The 24,846-nt window shown below is 42.7% G+C and overlaps 1 protein-coding gene across 4 annotated transcripts; it reads left to right on the top strand.

Moving 5' to 3' along the window:
- Positions 1-9,833: 9,833 nt before the first annotated feature.
- Positions 9,834-24,323, top strand: ncaldb (neurocalcin delta b). Of its 4 annotated transcripts, none has more exons than XM_042076194.1 (4): positions 9,834-10,035; positions 19,450-19,853; positions 21,796-21,901; positions 22,122-24,323. In XM_042076194.1, the coding sequence occupies exons 2-4, from the start codon at positions 19,476-19,478 to the stop codon at positions 22,214-22,216; spliced, it is 579 nt and encodes a 192-aa protein (XP_041932128.1). In that variant the 5' UTR covers positions 9,834-10,035; positions 19,450-19,475; the 3' UTR covers positions 22,217-24,323. The 4 variants fall into 4 exon arrangements, with proteins under 4 accessions (XP_041932128.1, XP_041932127.1, XP_041932130.1 ...); XM_042076193.1 differs by lacking the exon at positions 9,834-10,035 and adding an exon at positions 11,444-11,591; XM_042076196.1 differs by lacking the exon at positions 9,834-10,035 and adding an exon at positions 19,323-19,347.
- Positions 24,324-24,846: the final 523 nt, after the last annotated feature.

Genomic DNA, 24,846 nt, shown 5'->3' with positions numbered 1-24,846 from the left:
AAAGAGAGCAAATGCACATGGTTTAGTGTCTGACCAATGTTTTCCCTTGAGTTATTTGTTTTTTGTATTAGTTCAGGCTGTAAGAGAGCCATCCGTGGTTTGTCTGTCTGTTTGTTTGTAACTTATATCGTTGGTTTGTCTGTTTGTACCTTATATTCTTTTGTTTGTTAATTTTGCCTACTGCTACTTAACTACCCATGCCTATGACACCTAGTGGTGTACTGTGTTGCCTGTGTGACGAGTACATGGCGTCCTCATCAGCTTGGCCTGCTCATCTGCCCATTTAATTGATTAATTGTTAGGACACCTGGTGTCCAGGGTGTCTTTAAAAGACAAAAGCAAGGGCATACGCCACACCGCTGAGAAGATTAACAATAATTTATTGAGAGCGTTTAACATAACCAACCCAAAATAATTAGAAAAACCCTGAATATGTCAGTAGAGTCAGTGGTGTAGGCAAATGTATGGATGCACTGAGTAAATGTAGTGGTGCTAAATAAATTAAAGAAAAGAAATACCAAAACCTAACAAAACCAAGACTCAGGTCTGCTGCTGCCACCAACAACCCTACGCCTGCTCTCTAACCCACAATGCATCAGGGTGCCTTTTAAGGACACCCTGGACACCAGGATTTTAGAACCAACAACCTTTCTACATTATATGCAGGTTTTGTGTGCAAAAAGTGGAATTAATTGTAAAAAAAATTGAAGAAAATGTGAAAATCACTTTTCGGACTAGATATAATCGCTTATTTTAAAACATACAGGTAAAAACACTAAAGATGGATTGTGAAAATTTGAAGACAAAAAAATCTTGTTCCTGTGACTCTATATTAGCAAAATATGCAAAAAAATAAATTTTTACATGAAAATCTAGCAGGAGCCTATTTTCCAAACACAGCGTACTGTACTACAGAGTGAAGCACTGGAGCTGCCTGGCTGCTAGCTGTCGGTAGAGATGGACAAAAATACATCAAATTGTATTTTAAAATAAAATATCACATTTGTAATGTATCAAAATAAACTACAAAATGCATTAGCCACACCATATATTGAAATAAAATGCTGTATTTTTGTATTTTGAAAGTACTAAAATACTATAATAAAGTGAGCATGATATCACTTTGCAAACCTTCCATATCTGTCTATTTAATCTATTCCTTCATCAGTACACTGATTCATATTAAGTGGACAGTGTTTGAAAGCAACACATTTTCTCTGCCTATGAGACATGCCATAATCAGTAAACAGTCAACAGGACAACTATGACCTGCCTGTTACATCGCATCAGTTGTCATCAATGTATCAGAGATTCACTCAAAAAGTCACAACTGAACTTGTCAAGCAGTACAAAGTGGAAACAAGTCTCTGACATTGTCAATGCATGCCCAGATTGAGCAATGTTGCAGGGCAACCACATAACCGAATTTCCGAATGAATGATTAAAGTTCTCAAGAAACTTGAGAGAGGGAGTAAAAAAGTCAGCACCAGTCAGAGACTACGTTCTTTGTTTTGCACTTTTATGATGTCATCACATCACCAAAAGTAGGTTATTGGTTTTACCAAAAATATTTGTCAGTATTATGCCACAAAAATACACCTATAAAGTATTTTGATAAAATAATACAAAGCTACTTTCTTCAACAAAACTCTGGCTGCTGATTGCAGTAACGTAAACTAGGTAGTACCAATGTTGTGTTTTGTGGTCAATTTTGATCCAGTTTGACCGCTTTGCTATGTTGTCCACCCAAAATATCTACCAGCCCACCCAAATGTAGTAGGTTAGAACTGGCCCTGATGAACTTCTTTCTTATTTATGATGTTAATGGCTGGTTCATCTTAGGATAAAACTAAGTAGAACCTTAGAAGTAGAAGCCTTAGTGTAGAATCACTCCACCACTTGGGGGCAGCAATGATCCTACAGTAGAAGTGATTTGCTTTGTTCATCATTGTGTATGCTGATACAGTTTTACAATGCTGTTTGAACTGTATTAATAATAATACAGGCCTTCTTCTTTAATAAACTGAATAACGAAACATGGAGGACTTATATTATGAAGAAAAAATTTAAATGGAAATAAATAAGAGACAATGAAAACACATTTCACAAGCCTCATTTCATCTAAAAAGTAGTGTATGGAATATGTTATCATAAAACATAAAACATAACCATAAAACGTTTTCAGCATTTCTAGGTTTGCCTTAAGAGTGCTGCCTGTTGCATCATCAAGCGTTTTCAGTTTTGACTAAAGACTTGAGATGCATGCACATGCACACATGCAATGTCCCCCAATGCCATCTAGGTACTGAGATGAAATATCAACAGGTTGCTACCTATTTAGGTGCTGAATAAAGATATTTTTGTCAGCTCCAGTAAGTAGAGCTGCTAAGCTAAAGAACTGTTTGTCAGTTTTAGATGTTAATGGAGGTGTTTGAAATGCTCATGAGTCATATTGTTTGCTGATATGGGGATGTGGTGTCTCTTTTCCTCCCTCTCCCTTGATCCATCTCCATCTCCATCTCTGTTTTCTCCCTCTTTTACAGTTTTTTTCTGATTGCTTAAGCACATTTTTTGTAACTATGGCTTTTTTTTGCAAAACTCTACACACAAATGGCAAAACCTCTCACCCAATCAGCAAAACATTGTAGTTCTCTTGCAAAAGCTAACACACCTTGCTTAACTCTTCACACCTTCGTAAAAATGGTGTTTTCGTAGCTAACAGTAAACACAAGCCATCACAATAGTAAGCACACAATGTGCCAACAACACACTGATGGTATGAATATAAAACACATCTGGCTTTTGCTTTCTCTGTGCACAAGGTAGACTATGTCAGTTTGAGGTCATACTTTTGTAGTTCTGTAAACATACAGGGATCCAAACTTCAAGTATTACTGTTTACTGTATTTACACACATCAAAACAAACACAAGTGTGTTTTTCCAAGTCAAAACACAAAATAGCATTTCACTGAGACAAAACAAATCAGTCTACATCGGGTCGTCTCTCTCAAAATTTCATCTACATCACATGCAATGTCCTAGTCCAAGGCACCGTGGAAAATATATTCTGGAATGCCATATCCAGGCCTGACATGACAACATTCCCACATGTAGACTGATTTTTTTGCCTGTAAAAGGGCTAGTTTTTCCTCTTCTTACCCTTCCTCCTCCCCCTCCCCATCCTCCTCTTGCTCCTTCTTGTCCTCTTCCTTTAACTTCACCTCCTTGTCCTTGTCATTCTCTCCCTCTCACTTCTTCACCTCTGCATCCTCTTCCTCCTCTTCTTCCTCCTACTTCTTCACCTACACATCCTATTCTTCAGCCTCCTCTAATTCTTACTTTTCTCACTCTTCCTGTTCCCTCTATTGTACCCATTGTACATTACCTGTGGCTTATTTATAGTGCTTAGGCTGATTGCAAAGTGAACTAATTATCTAAAACAGTTTTCACATGAGAAAGTGTGCCAGAGAGTTGGCAAAATAGTGTAAATAATAGCCATTGTGCTACAGTTGTGCAAAGTGTGTGTTACAAAATTGCAAACAGAGTGCAAAGCAGTTTTTTGTGCTTTTAGTTTTGCGAACTCAGTGAGTGGTTTTGCCATTTGTCTGTAGAGTTTTGCAAAAAAAGCCATAGTTACAAAAAATGTGTTTAAGCATTCAGAAAAAACTGTAAACATTTGTCAAAGCATTACTCACACCAATTGGATTTCCCCCCTTAAGGTCAGCTGTGACACACATTGTGTGTGTGTGTGTGTGTGTGTGTGTGTGTGTGTGTGTGTGTGTGTGCGTGTGCATGTGTGTATATGTGTATGTGCATACACACATTTGTCTATGTATACTCATATGTCAACTCATATGTGTGTATTAATCCAGATATGTCAACTCTATGTCATTCTTTGCCCAAGGGCTTTCTAAAGGAAAGCAATATCAGTTATATTTACATCTTGCTGAGCCTTCTGAAGCCAAGGGAAGACATTGTTTGGACATATTGGTGATGAGAGCTTTACTAATGTCAGAGCCTAGCAAGAGCGCCAACAAGTCCTTGCACACTCCTTCACTGCTCTTATGTTAATGGATGTGTGACATCACGTTTGGGGCAGGGCTGACACATGGAGAGCCCTGGGACGTGGCATTTTCATCACATCAGCTGGCACAATGTGTACGGTTTTCCTGTGAGTAGGCAGGCGCTCCCTAAGGAACACCTTGAGAGCAGAGGCCAAGCGTTATTTTGTCAAAGCCTCTTCCTCTGAGGAACAACATCCCCATCATGTGTATTTGCACAGACTGTACGACTAGATGACAGCAATGATGCAATGTGTGTGAGAGTGTATATGTCAGAGAGAGAGAGAGAGAGAGAGAGAGAGAGAGATGTACATTATATCTATGTAAGAATGTGTTTGTGACAGAGAACGAATGCCCGTATCATGTGAAAATATGTGTATGCGTGCATGTAGCGTATGCATAAGCTACAAATGTGCATTTGTTTTAGAAAATGAAGATGAGATAGAAATGTGTGCATATCAAGAAGTGTGTGTGTGTGTGTGTGTGTGTGTGTGTGTGTGTGTGTGTGTGTGTTAGGGCAGGCAGGTGTGTGTTGTGTTCTGTACAAGAGAGATTAGCTGTCAGTAATTAGCACTTTGTTGGAGGCTTTCTCACTGTTGCATCACCATGGTTACTCTGAGCACCTTAGCTGATGACCTCTGGGCACAGAACCAAAAAGTGCCGTCCCTTCCCATCCTCCTCTGGTGTTTGGACAGAGGCGAGGCGAGACCTGAGTCCAGCGCCCAATATGGCTGGCTAACTGTTTGCTGCCCAGTTCATACGGAGCCACCTGTGAATCAGCAGGATCTCTTTGGCAGAGAGCTGACTCACATGCCAGTGACCATGGCACCACAGACAGCTTAGCTGAGCGGGCTATATCCTTTGGGTGGAAGAGTGAGAATCTATATTCTTGGGGGTATAGAGAGAGAGAGAGAGAGAGAGAGAGAGAGAGAGCGAGAGAGACAGGATGAGAGAGAGAGAGAGACAGACAGAAAAAAGTCATTTGTTATTTTTCTACTGTTAATTGCTTAGCAAATAGATTATCGATCTTTTTATCAAACATGGCAAACACCTTGAACCTGGCAGATTGTTTGAGAGCATGTGAGTGGTGTGAGTGAGACCTCCACTGGTAGTTCACCGCAGGGGGGTTAGTGAGACAACAAAAGGGACACAGAGGGTAATGGAGATAAGGGTAGGTAGGGAATTGCTTTTGTGTTGTGTTCGCCACTCCTTGCACTTTTGCATTCTGGAGCTTTTTTCTTTCTCTTTGTGTCACATTACTTCCTTGGCCTTTTCATTCCGGAGCTATTTAATTTTTTTCTTGGTTCCACATCACTTTCTTGGCCTTTGCTATTCGGCTGGAACTATTCAAACAGATTTTAAGTAAACATTTACTTACTCCCCCCAAACCCATTTTGAATTACTGGGAAAAAGAATTATGTCATAGCAGGCATGATACTGTGCCTTAAATGGCAAGCCAATGTCATAGGATATCCATTAACCACAGTGAATTAATGATACATCTTTCTGCTATAAGTCTCGCTTGGTGGTTTGCAGGGGATTAGTAGATGACTGTCACATAAGCGCATTAGGTCAAGAGAAGGGGAATGATCATTTAGAATCTGATGTTCGTTAGTGATGCGTTACTAAGGGCATTCTGTTCACTTATTATGCCATCAGCTATGGAGCATGTAGGCCATAGGAGACATCTAATGCATGTCCATGTCTTTACAAACTATACCTTTCAAGCACAGAAACACTGGGACATTGTCAGGGGCAAAAGTGTGACTGAAATAGATGCATCATTCTGATTCTCCAGGAATGAGGGTGCAGCTGTTGGGCTTTGATTTGACATGAGATATCTGGAGTATAGTGCATATATTTCATACCATTTGTTGTTGTCTGTTGGGGTTGGATTGGATCTTTCATAGATCCATTTTGAAATAGCAGGTTCAAGATAAGAGGGGGAAATGGATTCTGTGCAAGAAAATCTGCAAAGCAGATCCACACCACCCAGAAGAATGATATGACACGTCACACCAGCCCTACATCCCTACAGCCTAGAGTCAAAACATGGGATGGCATCATTAGAGATCTTTAGCGCTGATGCTGAAGGACCAGCTGCCTGATCCAGCTTTAGGGATGCACTTTAGTCAAGATACCTTTTAATGCATATAGCATTTTAGTGCAATGCAAAGCTTTCCTGTAGCACATTGATTGCAGTTATACAACCATGAATATTTCAACGAATATTTAAGTTCTGACGGCAAAGGTTCAATTGTCTACTCCATTACGTACGCCTAGCACTTCCCTTCTTGTCTTGCTGATGATATGACTTACACTGCTATAGTGAATGTGTGTGCAGTGTGAAAATAGCTGCACCGAAGAAAAGAAAACACAGACAACTTCTATCTAATGTGTAGAAATGCAGCCTGCTGACGGCAGGTATGTAGAGGTCCACTCTAGGCCACAGCTGTGGAGAGAGCTGTCAACAAGGGCTTTCACTGAGGGAAGCAGGTGACGAGGCATACACAAACAATAACATGGATCCACACCCACACACACACACACACACACACACACACACCCACTGGCACTTAAACTCAAACGTGCACAACACAGATACACTCTTTAACGTATGTACACAAAACTAGTCCATACATATTAAATTTACGCATGAATGTCCACACACACACACACTCTAAGTGCAATCAAGGCTGAATAGCCTGCAGCATTAACCGGCCAGCTGAGTCCTGCAGTACTTTCCTGAATGTTGTGGTCTGATTCTGAATAGCCTCACATTTCTGCACGCACATACACACACACACACACACACACACACACACACACACACTGTACATTCACACTCAGATCATACCACTTAATCCAGTAAGCTGAACAGAGACTCTTCTGTCAGTGACGCATTCCCCACAGGACAACTCCAAGCTGTTCTCACACACACACACACACACACACACACACACACACACACACACACACACAGGGAGGCTTTGGTCTGTCTTCATCTTACTGCTGTCTTACTGCAAGCCTTTCTAGAGCGTTCTGTGATGACCCCATGGTTTGACCCCAAAAGCATGCCTGTAAACATTGTGCCAGTGAGGTGTTAGAGGGCTCTGCACATATTTTCAAGAGGCACACTCAAAAATTATTAACTGCAAGTCTGCAGATTTTTTCCACATGCAATGCATGAAAGAACTTATATATTATTTATTTCTAAGATGCTTACATGTCATAGTTGCGAACATAAGCATGATGCATGAGCAGTATATTTCCTCAGTGATTGATTGGATTAAAACATGCACTCTGAAATCAAGATGTCAACACCACTGTACATATTTAATCTAGTGTTTTACTAATGTTGTCAGAACCCTGTCATTTTGTTTGCATGTAGCTTTCTAATTCATATTTCATGCATGACAAAGGGTCTTTTTCACTGCCACATGGAACTTTTGAATGTGTAAGCTTTACACGTACACTCTCTGAAACATATCTAATGGAAGTTACTGAATGATTCAGTGTGGCTTCAGTTTGTAAATGCAGTGTAATGACTCAATACATTTTGTCTGTTGTGAATGCGATAAAACATGGTTGATCTTTTAGTGACTCAAGGTTTTTCTGCTGTCTGGCATGCTAGTTTGAAGAACACTGTAAAAATGATGGAATCACATTGCACTTATTTTATTCATGAGGAAAGCAGCATGCGCCACCTATGAAGTGCGTGTGAGATCCTCAGCATGGAGTTGGGGCAGCACCTAGGGGCTCCTGCTGCTGTGATTAACAGGGCAGCCCTTTCCAGCCCTCTCCAGTCCACACACTGCTGCATTGCCAAGTTTAGTTTTCATAAAAGTCCAACACGCAACCTTCCATATAACACCATAGCTCACACATGCCTTTGGAAGCCCCTGAACTGTGTGTGTGTGTGTGTGTGTGTGTGTGTGTGTGTGTGTGTGTGTGTGTGTGTGTGTGTGTATGTGTGTGTATGTATGTGTGTGTGTGTGTGTGTGTGTGTGTGTGTGTTCTGTGGTGACTCTATAGAAGGAGCTACTTGAGGGGACAGAAATAGCCCCAACATCTCCACGCAGGCCCAGCACAGCCTTACCCCATTAGTGCGTTAGGTAACACATAAGCAGCATAGGAGCGAGCCCTATTAGCTGTCCTAGCTCCGCACACGGCACACGGCGAGGCCTGCAGCGCAGCTCTAATTAGCCGCTCCAAAGTCCTGGCTCTGTAATGATGGCACCTGTGCAGAGGTGTGCGGCGGGATTAGGCGGGGCCAAGCACGCGTCACTCAAAGCCTCTTGGGCCCTGGGAGGCAGCAGGTCTGTCGTCGCTCGCCACCCAGACTCAGCCCTCTGCATGTGTGTGTGAGTGAGTGTGTGTGTGCTGTTGTCTTTTCAATGAAAGCAGATGGGTTAGAGGGAGGCGCCTGTGTTGAGGGTTTGGGAAGCACATGCTGGGCTGTGAGACGGCCGTGGCACTGCGGAGGGTGTCTGTGACTGGCAGCTGCCAGCACTGAGAGATTTACATGTCCAGGGGCCATCTGCAAGCTGAGCTGCCGCTATGGGCCTTGTGTGGTCAGAAAACAGCAGTTCCAGTGTCATGATGCTAATGCTAATGCTAATGCTGTCATCTGAACAGAGCACACTTTTGCTGTTGCAGTCTTGAGTGGGGTGGACCCAAGCACAAACATAAACATTATTTGCGCATTACTTGCACATCCGAAGAAGCCAGATAACACAGGCAAATGTGCATTCACCTTTGTAATTGCACGTTTAGGAAATGCTTTATTGATAGGTATGACTGATACAGTATGCTTAAGAACAGATCGATAAATGCATGCTTATACTCAATATTACCAGCAGTGCAGTCAATATGCCTGCTTCAAGTAATGTAATTAGTTAAACTCTTTTCTTTGCCATTATAGAAATAAGAGCCCTGAGTGTCTGATGTATGCTATTTGTTCAATTCAAGTTGTGGAGGAAATGCAACAGCTGCTTTACTCATATTATACACACGCTATGGAACTCATAGATCATTTTCATATCAGAACTTTAAGGGGAAGGATGACGCTGCATAATAAATTATTCAATCTCCAACTCATGTGTTTTGCAGAATCTTCAAACTAGCGTTTCAAAGCAGAGACAGACTGACTCAGCAAGACCTGGGTGAGGTAAGTCATTATGGAAAAAAGTCCTGTCGTCGAAGGTTAATGAGAGGTGGCTTTGATTGTCCTAATCTCTTTAAGTAAAGCATGGTCTTCAATGTGAGCCTTGACATCTGCTGTGCCCAAGCAACCTGGCTCAGGTCATCATGGTGGTGTTCCTATGCCATGCAAAGGGGACTTGAAAGAATGTAACATGCCACTATTCAAACTTTCATCTGTCATGCACATCATAATCCAGACTGCAAGGATGAAATTGCATTTTTACACTGTGCAGAAAACAAATCAAAACTGCAAAAAAGAAAAACATTATTTTAAATGGAACTTGCATAGAGTGTTAAACACACCTGAGCTATTACTACATGCAATCATTTAAGTTTGAGTTTATACATTTGTTTGTTTATTTGTTTGTTGGCATTTGTTGAAAAGTGAGCAAAGACCACCCACCGAAACTGCTCTGCAGCCGCTGAGTTCCTGTTGCCAGGGCAACGCCAGCTCGCATAGGCTTTCCAGGAGACCATGTGACCTGAGACTTTGACGTCATTGGGGGAGGCAGTTTGGTGCTGGGAGCTAAGCTGAGTGCTTAAGGCTTGAGGGGAGTCTTGCAGAGTTTTGAGTTGGAGCTGAGAGTGCCTGAGAGAGAGACTTCCTCCTGCTACCTGTTGCTCTTCACCTTCCTCTGCTCCACTCCTCCTCCTCAGCACCCAAGCGCCTGTGTTCACCACCCGCTCTATACCTGGGAACTTACTGGGTTATGGACTGTTGTGAATAAGCCATTCACAACAATCTACAGTTACTGCTTTTTATCTCAGGTAAGCCTTTTGCATTGGAACAGTTTTCTGTGCATGTGTGTTTTGGTTTTTGGTTATGTTTCCAGGACTTGTAAGAGTCCCTCTGATATTGCAATCACTGCAAACTACTGCAGCATGACTTCACATAGTGGGAAAGCAGAAGGACCAGAGAGAAAGAGACAGACAGAAAAAGAGAGAGAAATTAAACTGTACTGCGTAAAGGAATGGATGAAGATCTGGAGTGTTTTGAATCGGACATTTAGGAATGTCGAAAAGTCAACTCTGTGTACAAATGCTCCACCCGGGGGTCGCTTGCTGTGGATGGCCTTGGCTTGGGCCACACACTGAATGAATGCTAACAGAAAGTTGGGACACATCTTGCCGTCTCTGTTTCTCTTTGCCTGCAGACCTCTCTTCTCCCTTTTGAGGGTGTAGGCAGGAAATGAGAGCAACGACATTCACTGACAACTGAGCTGCTTAACTCAGGCAGCAAGGAGTGAGTCCTCCTTGAGATGCCATTTCTCAGGTTCTTTCTGAGCACGCTCACCCAGGCCAACTGTTAGCTGGAACACCCATCTGTAATATTTGCCCAATCCAAGAGACAGCCTTTGTGTGCGTTGGTTTTGCTGCGGGGATGTGAGAGAAGGAGAAGAGCGGAGGCCAAAGTGTGAGAGTGACCCAGGACTTCAGTGTGTTACAGGCGCAGTGTGTGACTATCTATAGCGGCCTCTCTCAGTGCTCACACAGATACACCTGTATGCTCCAGGCACGTCCTGTGTTTAGGTTGCAGGAAGTGGCCTTTTTCTCTCTCTCTCTTGTGTGATTGTGTGTGTGTGCATGTGTGTTTGTTTCTCTCTCTCTCTCTCTCTCTCTCTCTGTGTGCATGTGTGTTTGTTTGTTTCTCTCTCTCTCTCTCTCTCTCGTGTAAGTGTGTGTGTGTGTGTGCACACATGTGTGTGTGTGTTCTTTGCTCTCTCTCTCTTCCTTGTTGTGGACTGCTCCCGCTCATCTGTGCTGCAGAAACAAATGCTTGTCATTGCAGCACTGAGCACGAGGGCACAGGGAAGCACCTATGCCTTTGAGACAGGCGCCCTGTGTGCTGAACGGCCAGACCGATCTGGCCAAGCTCGCGCCGTGTCCGAGAGTTTAGAAGCACAGGAAGAGAGGGCAGGGACACGGAGTGGGAAAAAATCGGAGCATTTCAAGCATCTCTCAGGGATCAGGAAGCTGAGAGAGCAGAGGAGAGGGGCGGACCCCTGGGACAGAGAGTATGTGGGAGAGTTAAGCACTCGTGTTAGACATACTGAGAGAGAGGGGGAGAGAGAGGGGGAGAGAGAGATGTAAGAGTGTCATAGTCAGTGAGTGGGTGAGAGATAGAGCGAGAGAGGGGCGGGACTTAGAGACTGCTCAGCCACGGGTCTTCCTGTTGTGACAGTCTTTGGAAACTGTGTGGGTCTGTGGAGAGAGCAAAGTGCCGGGCAGGAGAAAGGGAGAGAGAGAGAGAGAGAGAGAGAGAGAGAGAGAGAGGAACAGAGGAAGAGGACCTCACTTTGGAGTGAGGAGGAAACTCTGATAAGGTGCGACGAGTCTGCTTTGCTTTGTCTTTCAGTTTGTTTCAAGTACAGTCTGCTGAAAGGCATCTTTTTTTTTTCAAAAGGAAACAGAGAGTACTAGTTTCAGGAAGAGAGAATGGCTGAAGAGAGAGAGAGAGAGAGAGAGAGAGAGAGAGAGAGCATGACAGCGTGTAAGAGAACTGACTCCATATACTGCAAAAAGATCAGATCACTACACACTTTTGTTTGTTTTGTGAATGTATCAGAGTTAACACTTTTTATAGCCTTTTATCACACCTATACCACAGACAACAGCTACAGCAGTCAGTTACTCTAAGGACTGAGGCACGGGGGTCGCTAGCACCCGGGCAGCATTACCAAATCACTGTTGATTTGGGTTCTTTTGTACAGGGATCACTCTCTTTTACTGGTAGATAATAGTAGCAAGACAATGAAAACAATGTCCCAATATGTCTGTCTGATGAGTGCACTCTCTGTCTTTGTCTTTGTCTTCTAAATTTCTCTCTCTCTCTCTGTCCCTCCCTCAGTCATGTGCTGTAATGTTTCAGGTACTTTGGTAGTATAATGTGTTTTGCATTATGAGGTTCTGTCTTTTAAGTAATGTATTTTTAATGAATGTAGAGAGCTTTATTCTCTCTCCGGTCTTGACCATTGTAATGTACTGTAACGAACGTGGAAGCTGGTGTTTGGCAGTCTGTAAAGAGGAAAAAGATCATCAGGCATCAGGCTATTCATTTGGTTGGCTTAGCATAGATGTAATCTATGGTTTTCAGATGGTGCAGTGTTGCTTTCTATGTCATGGTTGAGGGATGAGGTTATTGTGGATTGTTTTAAGAGAACATGCTCAACATAGTAAATCTCCCATCTTAAGCCTGTGGCTAATAATAGAATAGGCAGCCAGCAAATATTCCTGTCATATAGTATGTTGTGGCCTAAGGCTCAGAGTTTTGTAGAGTTTATGAGACAGGATGGATTTAAAGTGGTTTGCTTTTGGTCTTTAATAGTGCGACAAGTCACAGACTCACTGTGAAAATGACAGCAGATGAAGCACAGGGCGATGTCACGATAGTTGATACAGAGTTCAGGATGATCTTACAGTGAGATTGATAGTTGGAAATGTGTCTTGGATTTAAAACATGGAAAAGAATGAATTATCTTCATCCTCTTAGTCAAATGTATTTTCACAGCAGACTCCAAATGTATAAAAATGGAAACTTTGTACTTTGTGGTGATAAGTCGCAAGATATCAGCAACTTTTATCCCACATGCTTCAAATAGCGCATAAGCCATGCCGGATCAGCAACATTGCTGCCAGTTTTTTTTTTTGAACACTGACAGATGTTTAAAAAACTTTATTTTTTTATTTTTGGGAAACATCTTAAAACATTTTATTTCATCATTAGTGGTTATTTTAAGGTATGTAGCAAAGAGAGCAAAGAATGTCTGATGCATTGTAGAGGTTATGTCTGGCCTTTTTTGAAGTCCCCTGTGAAGGACAGGAAAGAGATCTGAATCCTGAGATGACACCAGTATAAATGCAACAAATCCTTCACCTTTACTTACTGATGGACTAAATATACACCTCACTGCTGCCTCTCTTGACTCATCAGGCAGGCCAGTGCCAGCCTCTTACCAGCTTCCCTGAAAGGGCTCAGAGAATGCCGGGATCTTTGCCCACTTTAGATCTTACACTGAGCTACCTGTCATCTGTCAAGACCAAGAGAAGAACACTCACATGTCGTTTTATGTCCAGAGTTGTGTTTCTCTGGGGGGGGGGGGGGGGGGGAATCCCGCTGTTTTTTTTTATCCTCAGATATGGAAGCCTTACAAAGCATAATGGAACATTTAACAACGGTCCGTTCCCTTATTAAGTAATTAGTTGTTGTTGCCACAGCAGGCTGCTGTTTGAGTGGCTCTCATGTTCAGGCTGCAGAGCACATGACCACGCTGCCTGTAATGGATCTGGGCAGAAAGGCAGTGGAGGTGATGGAGACGCTGATTTCATTCAGCTGCAGGATGATGTCAGAAAGGCTCATTATGGGGTGAGATGAGTGGAGGAGTGTATGGTAATGGAATGCCCCCCACAGAGTCACACAAATGCTTTTTTACCCCATAGTGTGTCTCTTTCTGTATCAACACATCTTTATCTCTCCTTTATCTATGCATTCACCTTGCTCTTTATCTCCTCCTCTCTCTCCCACTGGCTGTCTCATCTCTCCTGCTCCTGGATTAACACTGGACACTTGGGCTAAGCCGGGGTGATAGGATATAAATAAGGGCTTGTGTGTGTTATGTAAGATGTGCACAAGATGTCTTGTACCCACAGCCACAAATAAGGGCCTTCGGACACAAGCTCCAGGGATTTTTTTAAAGGCCTTTTGGTCCTCGTTTTGTTCACTTTACCTTAAGATGCATTTGTGCTCCAGACTTTTGATCTGGCGCCATATGTTGTGAGGAACTGTAGCTTATCTTGTTCTCAAGTTAAAGCTAATTGCTAAGAAGGTTAAGCAGAAGGAGAAATGTGATTGCTGCATCATTCAGTGAATGCAGACTAAATGAGGGAATGCTCCAAGGCCAACTCATTATTTTAAATGAATATGCTATTAATGAATGGACAGCCTTGGACATCCTCCCCCAAAGTGCATCTTCTCTTAGACCCATGTCAGGCCTACAGTCTGAATGAAGAGCAGGAGCCCAAGCTAAATTATTTTAAAGCACAAAGAGGTGTATTGGTACAAGTGTGGCAGGAGCTAAGCACCTTAATCTTCACAAAAGAAAATAGAGACACATTTTTAGTTTCTCAATTTTGTCTTTTTTAATAATTGCAAACCATTTTGACATCTGCCATGGCCAAAAAGAAACATGGAGGATTAGCTGTGGATTAATAAGGATGCAAATCTGCTCTTTGTTTACTGAATGCCTGGCTGTTTCTCTCAATACCCACAGAAGCTATGCCACAAACTCCACAGTGCTGCAGAGATTATTAACGTCAAGACAGATTCATGTTTACACGGGACGACAGAAATGCTTTGGGATTCGCTACATACACAAAACACCAGGGTTAACTCATAAGGCTGCAGCGAATATTCCTCTGCTTGGTCACAGATCCCCATGTTGACTCAGGTCTAATATTACATGTGTGCAGCATGGTACTGCACCCCCCAACCCTCAAGCATCAGTGGGGTTGGCACCTGCCATCTTGTGATAATGCGTCGGCTCAGGGGGTGAATTAGATCTCAATTGTGCTGCTGCGCAGTGCTGCGCATTAGCATTCACGTGTGAATGTGCACACATTAGCAGCGCTGAGTGTGTTTCCCCACCACAGTTGCTCCAATCATGTACAGGAGTGGGATGTGGGCTGCATGTCTAAAACAGCCTGCAATGCAGAGGAAGGAAGATTAAACTTTCAGCAGTACAGCAGGTCTAAGGTGGATGTGGTATGGAACTGTTTGTGGGTACACAAACACAAGGCTACACGTGTGTACGTGAGCACAGAAGAAAGACAGAGCACCAGTCATACCAGAGCCTTACTTGGATGACCTTGGCTTTTGGAAAGTTTGGATTGTTTCCCATTGACTCATGTGATAGTGCTGTGAATGATGGTGACGTTCTCACTGCAAAATTTAACACAGGATCAATCCATTCCCAAAGAAGCACAGCTCACCAAATTTAGCTTGAAAGTCTTTGATCAACTTGAAATGATATCATCTTGGTCAGCCTGTCAATGTGCTTCATCTCTGTGTGTGTGCGTGTGTGTGTTTCAGTCTCTATCTCTCTATCGCTCCCTTTCTCTCTCTCTCTCTCTGTATATGTATGTGTCTGTTTCCTGTGACTCGTGTGATTCATATGTAAACAGTGAGCTTGAGGATTGCGTTCCATGCACGTTCACAGATGCACATTCCCACACTCCATTTGTGTGCTGTGCCTCTGCCTCTGTCTCTGGGCATGCATGTGAACAGCAGCGCACTTGGCCATGCTGCCTCATCTGCTGCCGTGCTGGAGCTCAGGGGCTTGTGTGAGCAAGGCTGGGGAGAGGCTGTCCAGAGAGGAAATGTCTGAATTAATGGCTGTGTAATGTTGTGCGTTAGCTGAGTGAGTGTACATGGAATGGCTGAAGATACTTCATTACAGAGTCAATGGACTCCAGATGGATCTGTATGGGCTATGGCAGATGTCTAGAATGAGGGTGTCTTCTCCATTAATGTCAGTTTGCTCAGAGTATAGCAATCCTGATTTGTTTGTTTTTTAGATGCAGGCATTGACTTGCATTAAAACCCCTTAACATACCCACTGTCATGTTCTTGGTATGCAAAACACCCAAACTAGTCACACATTTCTCATGCTCAACTACCACACAGCGTCAAAGTAGATCTATGTCTTATAGCTCAGTAGTACTGCACATCCAGATGTGAGGCACTGTGGGACATTTTGCTTATGTCACCATCTTTCCACCTCCCTGGCCTGTTCTTGGCCCTCAGGTGTTGTCCTCAGCATGGGCACGGGCTCTGGCCAGGCAGCACAGCTTATGTAATGCTGACATCATCAGCCAGGCTGCCACGCTCACTTTGGTGCTAAGAGCATTAGGGTTAATTGGAGAGCGATCTTTGAGGCCCAGAAATAGAGGAACATGGTTGGGCTGGCTGCTTCAAGCCTCCTGATCCTGCTGTCCTTTCCAAACCCCTTGTCCCATCATGTATAAACACTGGGCTAAGAACCCTCAGTTCTCAGGAGAACGCCCCAACCCACCTGGAGTAGGATCAGTGGTAGCTTTAAGAACAGGGTAATTCTGGGCCAAGGTGACTGTCCCCAGGACACCAGACAGAAACATCTCTGAGGATAAAAGAGGGAGAGAGAAAGACAGACTGAGAAGAGGGCAGGGCGAAGGATAAGATAACGTGACATGTCAAACATCACAAGGGTCTCATTTGAATCAGGAAGAAACATCAAGAAGTGACCAATGATATACACTGTTCTTGGTTTTTAACTCATATTTTATCTTCATTGTAAATCTGTTGTCATTGTCGACACATTTAACCTGGTTCAACATCCATTTCATTAATGATGGCTAACACTCATTGTTGCTTAATGATCCATCAACTGATGGCTAACAAAGATGGTCTCGAGTGAATATGAATATTTTTTTTCCTGCACACTAATAGATGGATTGAAGTGTCTGTCGCTATGACTACAGAGTACGACATTATGGAAATGCAAGAAACCCATTAAGCAATTAAAACGCAGATTGATGACCGCTGCTGCGGTTAGTGGCGGCTGCATGTGGCGTGTGGGCAGACAAAAGAAGTGGTGGCAGGGCAATTGCTCCATTGAATTAGCCGTCTGTTTCCTACATTAGGCTACTGTGGAGGTCTCACTCCCAGCCCGGTGACTAAGCCAGCAGTGAGTCACGCTAGGAAGGAGATATGCAGTAGAACAGGCACACTCAGGCCCCTCAGTCTGTCTGCAGAGCCTCTCATCCTTTCACATTACTGTGTTAAAACATGGCAGCACTTTGGACACTGTTTGGGTTAATGTTGTTGACATGATCATCAAATGATGAATCGGAGGGTGCAGCGAATATTCCTCATTTCCCTGTTCTCCTGATGCAGTTTGTGTTCTTACCGGTTTTCACAATGTGGTTTGGTTTTGTACATACTCTTATCAAATTCTAAACCCATATTATCTCAGAACTGATAGACATGGGGGCATTGTAAAATGTCTAGTGGCAAACTGTGCAGCCTTAACCAACTTGCCTAGGGTCACGACTCTTATGATATCTTTCTGTTTGTAGGCCCTCCGTTGTATCCATTGCTCTCCCTACAGTCACGTCCCTGTCTGTCTGTCTGTCTGTCTTGTTCTGCCTTCTCTCTGTCTCTTTCTCCCTTCTCTCTATTTCTGTTTCACTAATTCTTGCACTGCATTCTGTGTCGTGTTGTTCATGTCTCATTCTCCATCGTTGTTGCTATCTGTCTATTTCCATCTCTCTCTCTCTCTCTCTCTTTCTCCCGGGTATCATCTCAGTTCCCTGTGGGTTTTTCATTCCAGCAGAGCTCCATCGGACACCAGCTGTTAGGGTGATGATGATGTGCATGTCTAATGTCTCATCTTTGAAGCTGATGCTAGGAGGCAGCCATTTAAGTGCAACACAAATGTATCTCCACATCTTACACACTCCTCTCATATAAACTGATAACAAAATAACAAATATAAGCACACTTAAATGTGTCACACATTGCATCATATCCACATACTGAAACATAACAAACACACACATGAATAGACACTTCCTCATTCTCACAAATGCACCCATAATTCCCTGCTCCATCTGATGTACATGCCCTCTCTACAGATACCATATGTGCCCTTTCAGAGACAGCTGACATCCCAGCGTTTGTCAGTGTTAATTGAAGCAGGACGTTAAATCCCTGGCCATATGACCAGAGTGTTTTACCCTGAAGTGGTCTGAAGCACAGCAGGTCTGGGTCTCATTAGTGTATAGCTTCTGAGCATTTGGACATCAGGCCTGTTAGTTGAGGGAAAACAACCAAACTGATGCATTGCAAGTGCAGTTTCCATACCCAGTCTCTTTCATTGGCTAGTCCTGTCGGTAAAACTATCCTGTGTCACCGTCCTCCTGTGTGAACCTTCAGTGTTTCTCTCCAAAGGTGTAGCAGGTTAGTGTTATAATGTCAATTCACAGTGGATGTCATCATTAAGGCATGGGTCCTCTCTGAAAAGACTTCTTCTCCTTCCGTAATTTCAAATATAGCCTATTTAGACTTTCCTCACACGTTTCTTCTTCTTTACAATTCATCACTATAACAGCTCCATCCGCAAAGGCATTTTGACTTTGGAGAAAATTAATGGTGACACTGTTTCAATTACCCTTCAAAGGATTGGGTGCTCATTCAATGGATTTCTCTTCATACAGGCCAATCTTATGGTGAAATCAATATATAATGTGGCTGTTTTATTCACCTATGGATGTCTCAGTGTCTTTAAAGACTGCCTTAAATAAGTGTCCATTTTGTTCTGTTGGGCAGTGGATGTGGTCAGTGAACCAGTGACAGTCTGAAGCCGACTGATGGACTGTTTCCTGTTTACAGACACAGATGCTCTTTGCTAGCACAGAGAAATTTATCACACAGGCTGCTGCAAAACTGCTTCATTGACTTTCTTCATTCTTGCTATTATTTAGCTGATGGTGCAACATTAATCTTCTTCAGTCAGTGTGGTGTTGGGGCTTCACAGCACCAACCACAGACAGTGCACTGCTCACATCATGTGGGTTCTTCAGCACTTAGTGTGCATGCCTTGGATGAACAGTAGCCTATGAGTGCTGAACAGTGGCTTGTAGGAGAGGCCACTCTATACAGCAAATGCTTAAGAGAGCTGAGGTGAAGTCGGCAAAACACTGTCAAACCACAGAAAGACACAGATACAGCAAAACATGAATAGATATGTGAATAACCTCACAACCACACAGTGATAAAGAAACATTCACTATATGTACACAGACACGACACCTTTCGACGCCCACAAACCAATATGCATAGGCCTAGTGGAAAGTTCTGTTGTTGCTGCTTATGGTGGATGCACTGCAAGCTCTCATTACCATCTTCAGCAACCATCTCGCACACCAGAACCCTTTTCAGTTGCCCATCTGACGTCCGTTATTGTTACAGATAATTCCATTGGAATCAATTCAGCAATGTATCCCGGCTGCGCTTATTACGTGTGCTAAAACGAGGGGGAAACATAGGTTATTTCAGTGCAATTCTATTTTTAGGGTAGTCTGTTTGGTGAACTAATGTTAAACACAAAACATTTACCCCTTTTTCTCTCTGTTTCTTTCTCCCCTTAGTCTAAAAACCAACACACCAACCAGCAATGGGGAAACAGAACAGCAAGCTCCGTCCTGAGGTGATGCAGGATCTTGTGGACAGCACAGACTTCACTGAGCACGAGATCCAGGAGTGGTACAAGGGCTTCCTGCGGGACTGCCCCAGCGGCGCTCTATCCCTGGAGGAGTTCAAGAAGATCTACGCTAACTTCTTCCCGTACGGAGACGCCTCCAAGTTCGCAGAGCACGTCTTCCGCACCTTTGACGCCAATGGTGACGGAACGATAGATTTCAGAGAGTTCATCATTGCACTGAGCGTTACGTCCCGTGGTCGCCTGGACCAGAAGCTCAAATGGGCCTTCAGTATGTACGACTTGGACGGCAATGGCTACATCAGCCGCGATGAAATGCTGGAAATTGTGCAGGTGAGGTCATGCACGGGGGGATATGGTGTATCTGAGGCTATGTCGAGAAGCAGCGCGTGAGGCGTGCGTTTGTGGTCACTGTTGCTTCTTTCAGTATGTTTTCCTGTTCCTGTAAGAGAGCGTTTTGGTAAATGAGGTAGCCTAGCCCAAGTAAAAGATGTACATGACAGGGGCATGTAGGCTAGGCCTACTGTGTGTGCAGGCAGAGACAGGACAATAACGGCAGGATGGTCAATGTTATTTAGATACTTCCATTTGCCTATGCAAAAAAGTTAGCTCGCTCCAATGAGTATCAGGATCTGAAACAGAATACAAGCAACAGTCTATTCCAACTGTCTCGAGACACATAGCCTAATACAGGAACATTCATAAAGCAAGAAGAAAATACAAAGCTGTTCACATGTTTTCATATTTGTGCAAATGTGTCCAAATGAAGATGTGTGTGTGTGTGTGTGTGCAACATTAGAAAACAGGAAACTCCTTTAAAATGTCCCCAGCACAACCTCCTCCAAACTCCCAGATCTTCTAGAACTCAGTGTGTGTGGGTTTGTGTGTGTGTGTGTACCCCTGCTGAACAGTCCGAGGCCCTCATGCAAACATGCTATTTCAGTCAGGCAGTGGCATTTGGCACACACATAGAAAAATGACCCCTGCTGCCTATGAGCCATTCCATTACAACTTAGTCATCATACAGAGCTGCATGTCTCCTCTTCCTGGGTCTGCCTTTGTCTGTCTATTACTCGCTCTCCTCTCTTTCTCTCTGTCTCTCTTTCGCTCTCTCTCTCTCTGTCTCTCTCTCTCCCATCTCCCCCAGGCCATTACATTTGAGGTATCCCAGCAGAGTTTTGAATCACTCAAGACCCCATAATCCTTCTAAAAATAATCCCTCCTGATCTTTATCTCTCGTGCTGTTACTTAGTCTCTCTTCATTCACTCTTCTCCCCAAAGAGCCCACTGTCGCAGAATTGCCTTTGCTCACAATCCGATCTGGCGAAACCATTGCCAAGTTTTGTGATCGACCTTAATCCTACTAAGACAAAGAAGAGACACAGCCTAAAGTGGTGGCCTAACCAAGCTGACTTCTGTCCACTTCTTAATGCTTTGATGGTGTAATTTTTGACTGAGTAGAGTAAAGGACAAACAGAGTAAGATTTATACCAAAATATCCTCTCTGTTAGCAACACATCCTGTGTTTAGTCTACTGTTTTTTAAAAAAAGAGAGATATATGCTTAAGACAGGGGTTTGTTCTGGAGTTCATTTCAGGATTTGTTCCTAGCGATGGACGTTTAGCTGGCAGAACATATTTTCCAGGCCAGAGATAGTGAAGCACATAATTATGTCTGGCTAAACTGTCGGTCTCAATAGACACAGAGAGAATTGGTTGCTCGGCTAACAGAAACTCAGATGAACCTTAGCACTGGTATATATGATGGTTGTAATGTTTTGCAGTCTGCGTTATTAATTCACATTCATATGGATTTTTGACGTTTATGTGTGCGACGTGCTTCCTGTATTTCTAAACGACTTGTACTGTTTTAAACTCTGAATAATTCAAACCAAGTTGCTGGAAAATGACCTGATGGTACTCATTACACCCCCACCCCCTATAAATGACAGGTCTCTGCCATTTAGGAGGCAGTGCCATTTCTGATTGAAGAAGACAGCAAAAAACAGCCTGTAACTGATCCTTTCACCACAGTGTGTGCCGGACACTTCACAGAGCCAAACCCTTTCCATAAAAATAGCTGTGAAAGTAAAATGTGTCTGTGTCTGTCTCTTAAAGTGCACATCATTTATACTGAATAAATGTGTCCGTGTCTACTGTACTGTGTCATGATGAACATAGTTTGACATTTTCAAAGTGTGACATGGTGATAACATTCTCTCTCTTTCTTTCTCTCTCTCTCTTTCTGTTTTGTATATCCTCCTCTCTTCCATCAGGCCATCTATAAGATGGTTTCCTCAGTGATGAAGATGCCGGAAGATGAGTCAACACCAGAGAAGCGCACAGAGAAGATCTTCAGACAGATGGACACAAATCGTGATGGTGAGGCACCCTTCAGTGCTCTGTCCCCTTCTTCTCTGTGTCCCCTGTCCACAAACAATAGCAGTGTCCCCTCTGTACTCCCACTAGATAGGACGCGCTTGTCGCTTAAAAGTGTGTGGATATGTTATAAGTAGTAAGTACCCACAGTATGTTTCATACTCAACAAGGATAAAAAAAATATTGTTTGTCCCTAATGTCTTGTTTATTATGCCTTTTTTAGGCAAGCTGTCTCTGGAGGAGTTTGTGGAAGGAGCGAAAAATGACCCATCAATCGTACGGCTGCTTCAGTGTGACCCCAGCAGTGCGGGGCAGTAAAACAGCTGTCTCTGGGTGACAGACCTCGTCCACTGTCTCATCTACCCTGTATCTGTTCAGCATCACGCCCCACCACCATGTCCACCAACCCTGGTTTCATCTACTGTAGACAGGTCACTGGTGTGGCTTCCTTTGCTCAGAGAGACATGCACACACACACACACACACACACACACATACACTCACACACACACACACTTAAATGCAAACACATGTATACATACAAACATCACAACTCTGTATGTCTCTTTTAGTCAGATGTCTGCCATGCTTCCAAACCTTTCTAATAAGGTCCAATTGAGAACTGTATAATCAAAGCCACAGTACTTCAAAGTAGCCAGTGCGGTTAAAAAAACAAAACAAAAAAGGACAGAGGCTGAGGGCTAGAAAACCCAAAGAACGTGTTCTGGAGTGTGGATGGGCTGAAGCCCACCCGAGGCTGCCCATCAGACTGTGAAGCAAATGCCTGAATGTAAAATGGCATTCTGGGTTTTGGATTCCTCTCACCGCAGCTGATCCAAACTTTGATGTGTGAGAGGGACACTGTTAAAGTAAGGCAAATGTAAAAAAATGTATTCTTTTTTGGAAAACAAAGAAGTATATGGTTCATTCAGTTCAATAGCATTCAAGCTCACGTAAAGAATAAAAAAAGATGTTTCTAGAGAAACCATGGTAATACTTCACTCTCCATTCAGAACTAAGAGCCAATTGGAGAGTAAGTGCAACCCATGTACCCACCCAGTGACGTCGCAAGTCACAGGGTGATGTGAATATCCTTGAGCTTGACTTTTCTGTTACACTGGTTGTTTTAACCCAAAGGAACTTGTTATTGCCTCTTTCAGAATATGCATGAAAACTTCCAAATTAGAAGATCATATATCACCCAAGATTTGTAGCATTCACATTCTCTTTGAGCTCTTTCAGAAAAGACTCATGGACTTCCTAAGGCTGAGTACAGCTACATTATATTGGATAATTGAAGGCAGGAAAATCTAGATGGAGGTATTAGGTCATGACAAAATTTAGGATATATATAATATATGTATATAAATTTATTCTTTTACGTGGTGATAAAGGTGGTATTTGCCACACTAAAAGAGATTCACTTTAAAATGTTCAAATGTTAATTATTGAAATATGAATTTGTTTTTGTTTTTTCATTTCAAAGCAAATATTCACATGTAAAGTACATACATATTTATGTTAGGAATGTAAAGGCAAAAAAGCAAGGACCACACATTTTGCTATGCACATACTTTTGTACACCCTTTAGAGCAAATGCATATGTTTTTAAAGAATCTCAAAATCACACATTTATCCATTTAATCTACAGAGGTTTATTAGTTAAAAAGGCATGAATGTGTGCATCAGTACTCTTTGTGTACATAGAGTGTAATCTAAATGTTCATGTCCCCCTTCCCTGTATCGCACAGTATAGCCCATCAATGCACCTGTTGGGAAAGGCCTCAATTCTGTAGACTTCTGTCATGGGCCTGCAATTTCTAAAAGGTTGTCTACCTTTATTTAAATTGAGATAAAACATATTTATAATGCAAAAACACAAGGACAATTTATTGGGAGAATTGATTGAACACAGGCTTCCCCATAACCACCCAATCTCTTGCACTGAATGCACTTCCAATCTAAAGGAGTGCTAATCCTAGAGATTTCAGAATTCTCTGCATTTTTATTTTATTTTATTGGGTCTTTTGTGTGTCTGTCTGGCTTTCAAATATGTGTGAAGCATGCATGTATGGTACAGCTTTGATGAACCAGTGTTTTACCTGCATTTGTGGTCCCATGGCTCTTTTTTAAACAGGCGTGTTATGCGTATGCAACTTGTCATGACATACTAATAGCACCCTTGATGGAAATGTCTTGGGCACTTATTATTTGCTTGAAGAGCAGAAGATGAATCCCACAGTTTTAGGTATGAAGGGGATGTGTGTGAAGGTGTGTTAATGCTCTCTCACACACACACAAACACTGATCAAACTCAGGGTCGTCCGTAGAGTTCAGGTGGAGTGAGGTGAAAGACTTGCTCAAACAGACAGGAAGAGTAAGGCCAAAGTGATGTCTGTTTGCAGCCAGATTATAAAAACATTTACACAAAGAACCAAAAAAAATGACATAATCATTTAAACATACTTAAGTCACGCACACGCACAGCTCAGTCTCACTGCATTTCAGACCACATTCTAAAGAAGACATTCTTATGAAGTCCTGAAGTCCTCTTCAAATGGCCACTTGGCCAAGTACAGTAATTTACAGCCAAGATCAACACTGGTTATCGGACTGTGGTGAATGCCTACCAGCAGTTGCTGGTTTGTGGACATGGTCATTTCAACCATTATAATCGATTTTAAAAACAAGATTGTAACCTGCTGAAATAATGACTGATTTTAAAGCATTTTGGGCATTTTAACATTTTTTCTTCTTTGCAAATACAGCATCAGGCATTTCACTTGTGTTAATCACAGAGTAGCAACATGTGGTCAAGTGCCAAATATACGATAAACCAGTATTGTATGAATTTATACTGTACAATTGTTATCTGTTAAACAAAATGTTTGTCATTGTTCCATTTTGTAGATTTTGTAACTTGTACTTTGTGTCAGTGTAGATTCTAA

Source organism: Alosa sapidissima, chromosome 21 (genome assembly GCF_018492685.1).
Source record: "Alosa sapidissima isolate fAloSap1 chromosome 21, fAloSap1.pri, whole genome shotgun sequence".
Classification (NCBI taxonomy): domain Eukaryota; kingdom Metazoa; phylum Chordata; class Actinopteri; order Clupeiformes; family Clupeidae; genus Alosa; species Alosa sapidissima.
The sequence above is the reverse complement of the archived record's forward strand: the minus strand, read 5'-3'. Positions and strand labels throughout refer to the sequence as shown.

Bases quoted from the DNA above. Each gene is read 5' to 3' on its own strand.
- ncaldb (XM_042076194.1), top strand. From the start codon at position 19,476: ATGGGGAAACAGAACAGCAAGCTCCGTCCTGAGGTGATGCAGGATCTT. The intron at 19,854-21,795 runs GTGAGGTCATGC...CTCTTCCATCAG, and splicing joins AAATGCTGGAAATTGTGCAG to GCCATCTATAAGATGGTTTC. The intron at 21,902-22,121 runs GTGAGGCACCCT...TGCCTTTTTTAG, and splicing joins GATGGACACAAATCGTGATG to GCAAGCTGTCTCTGGAGGAG.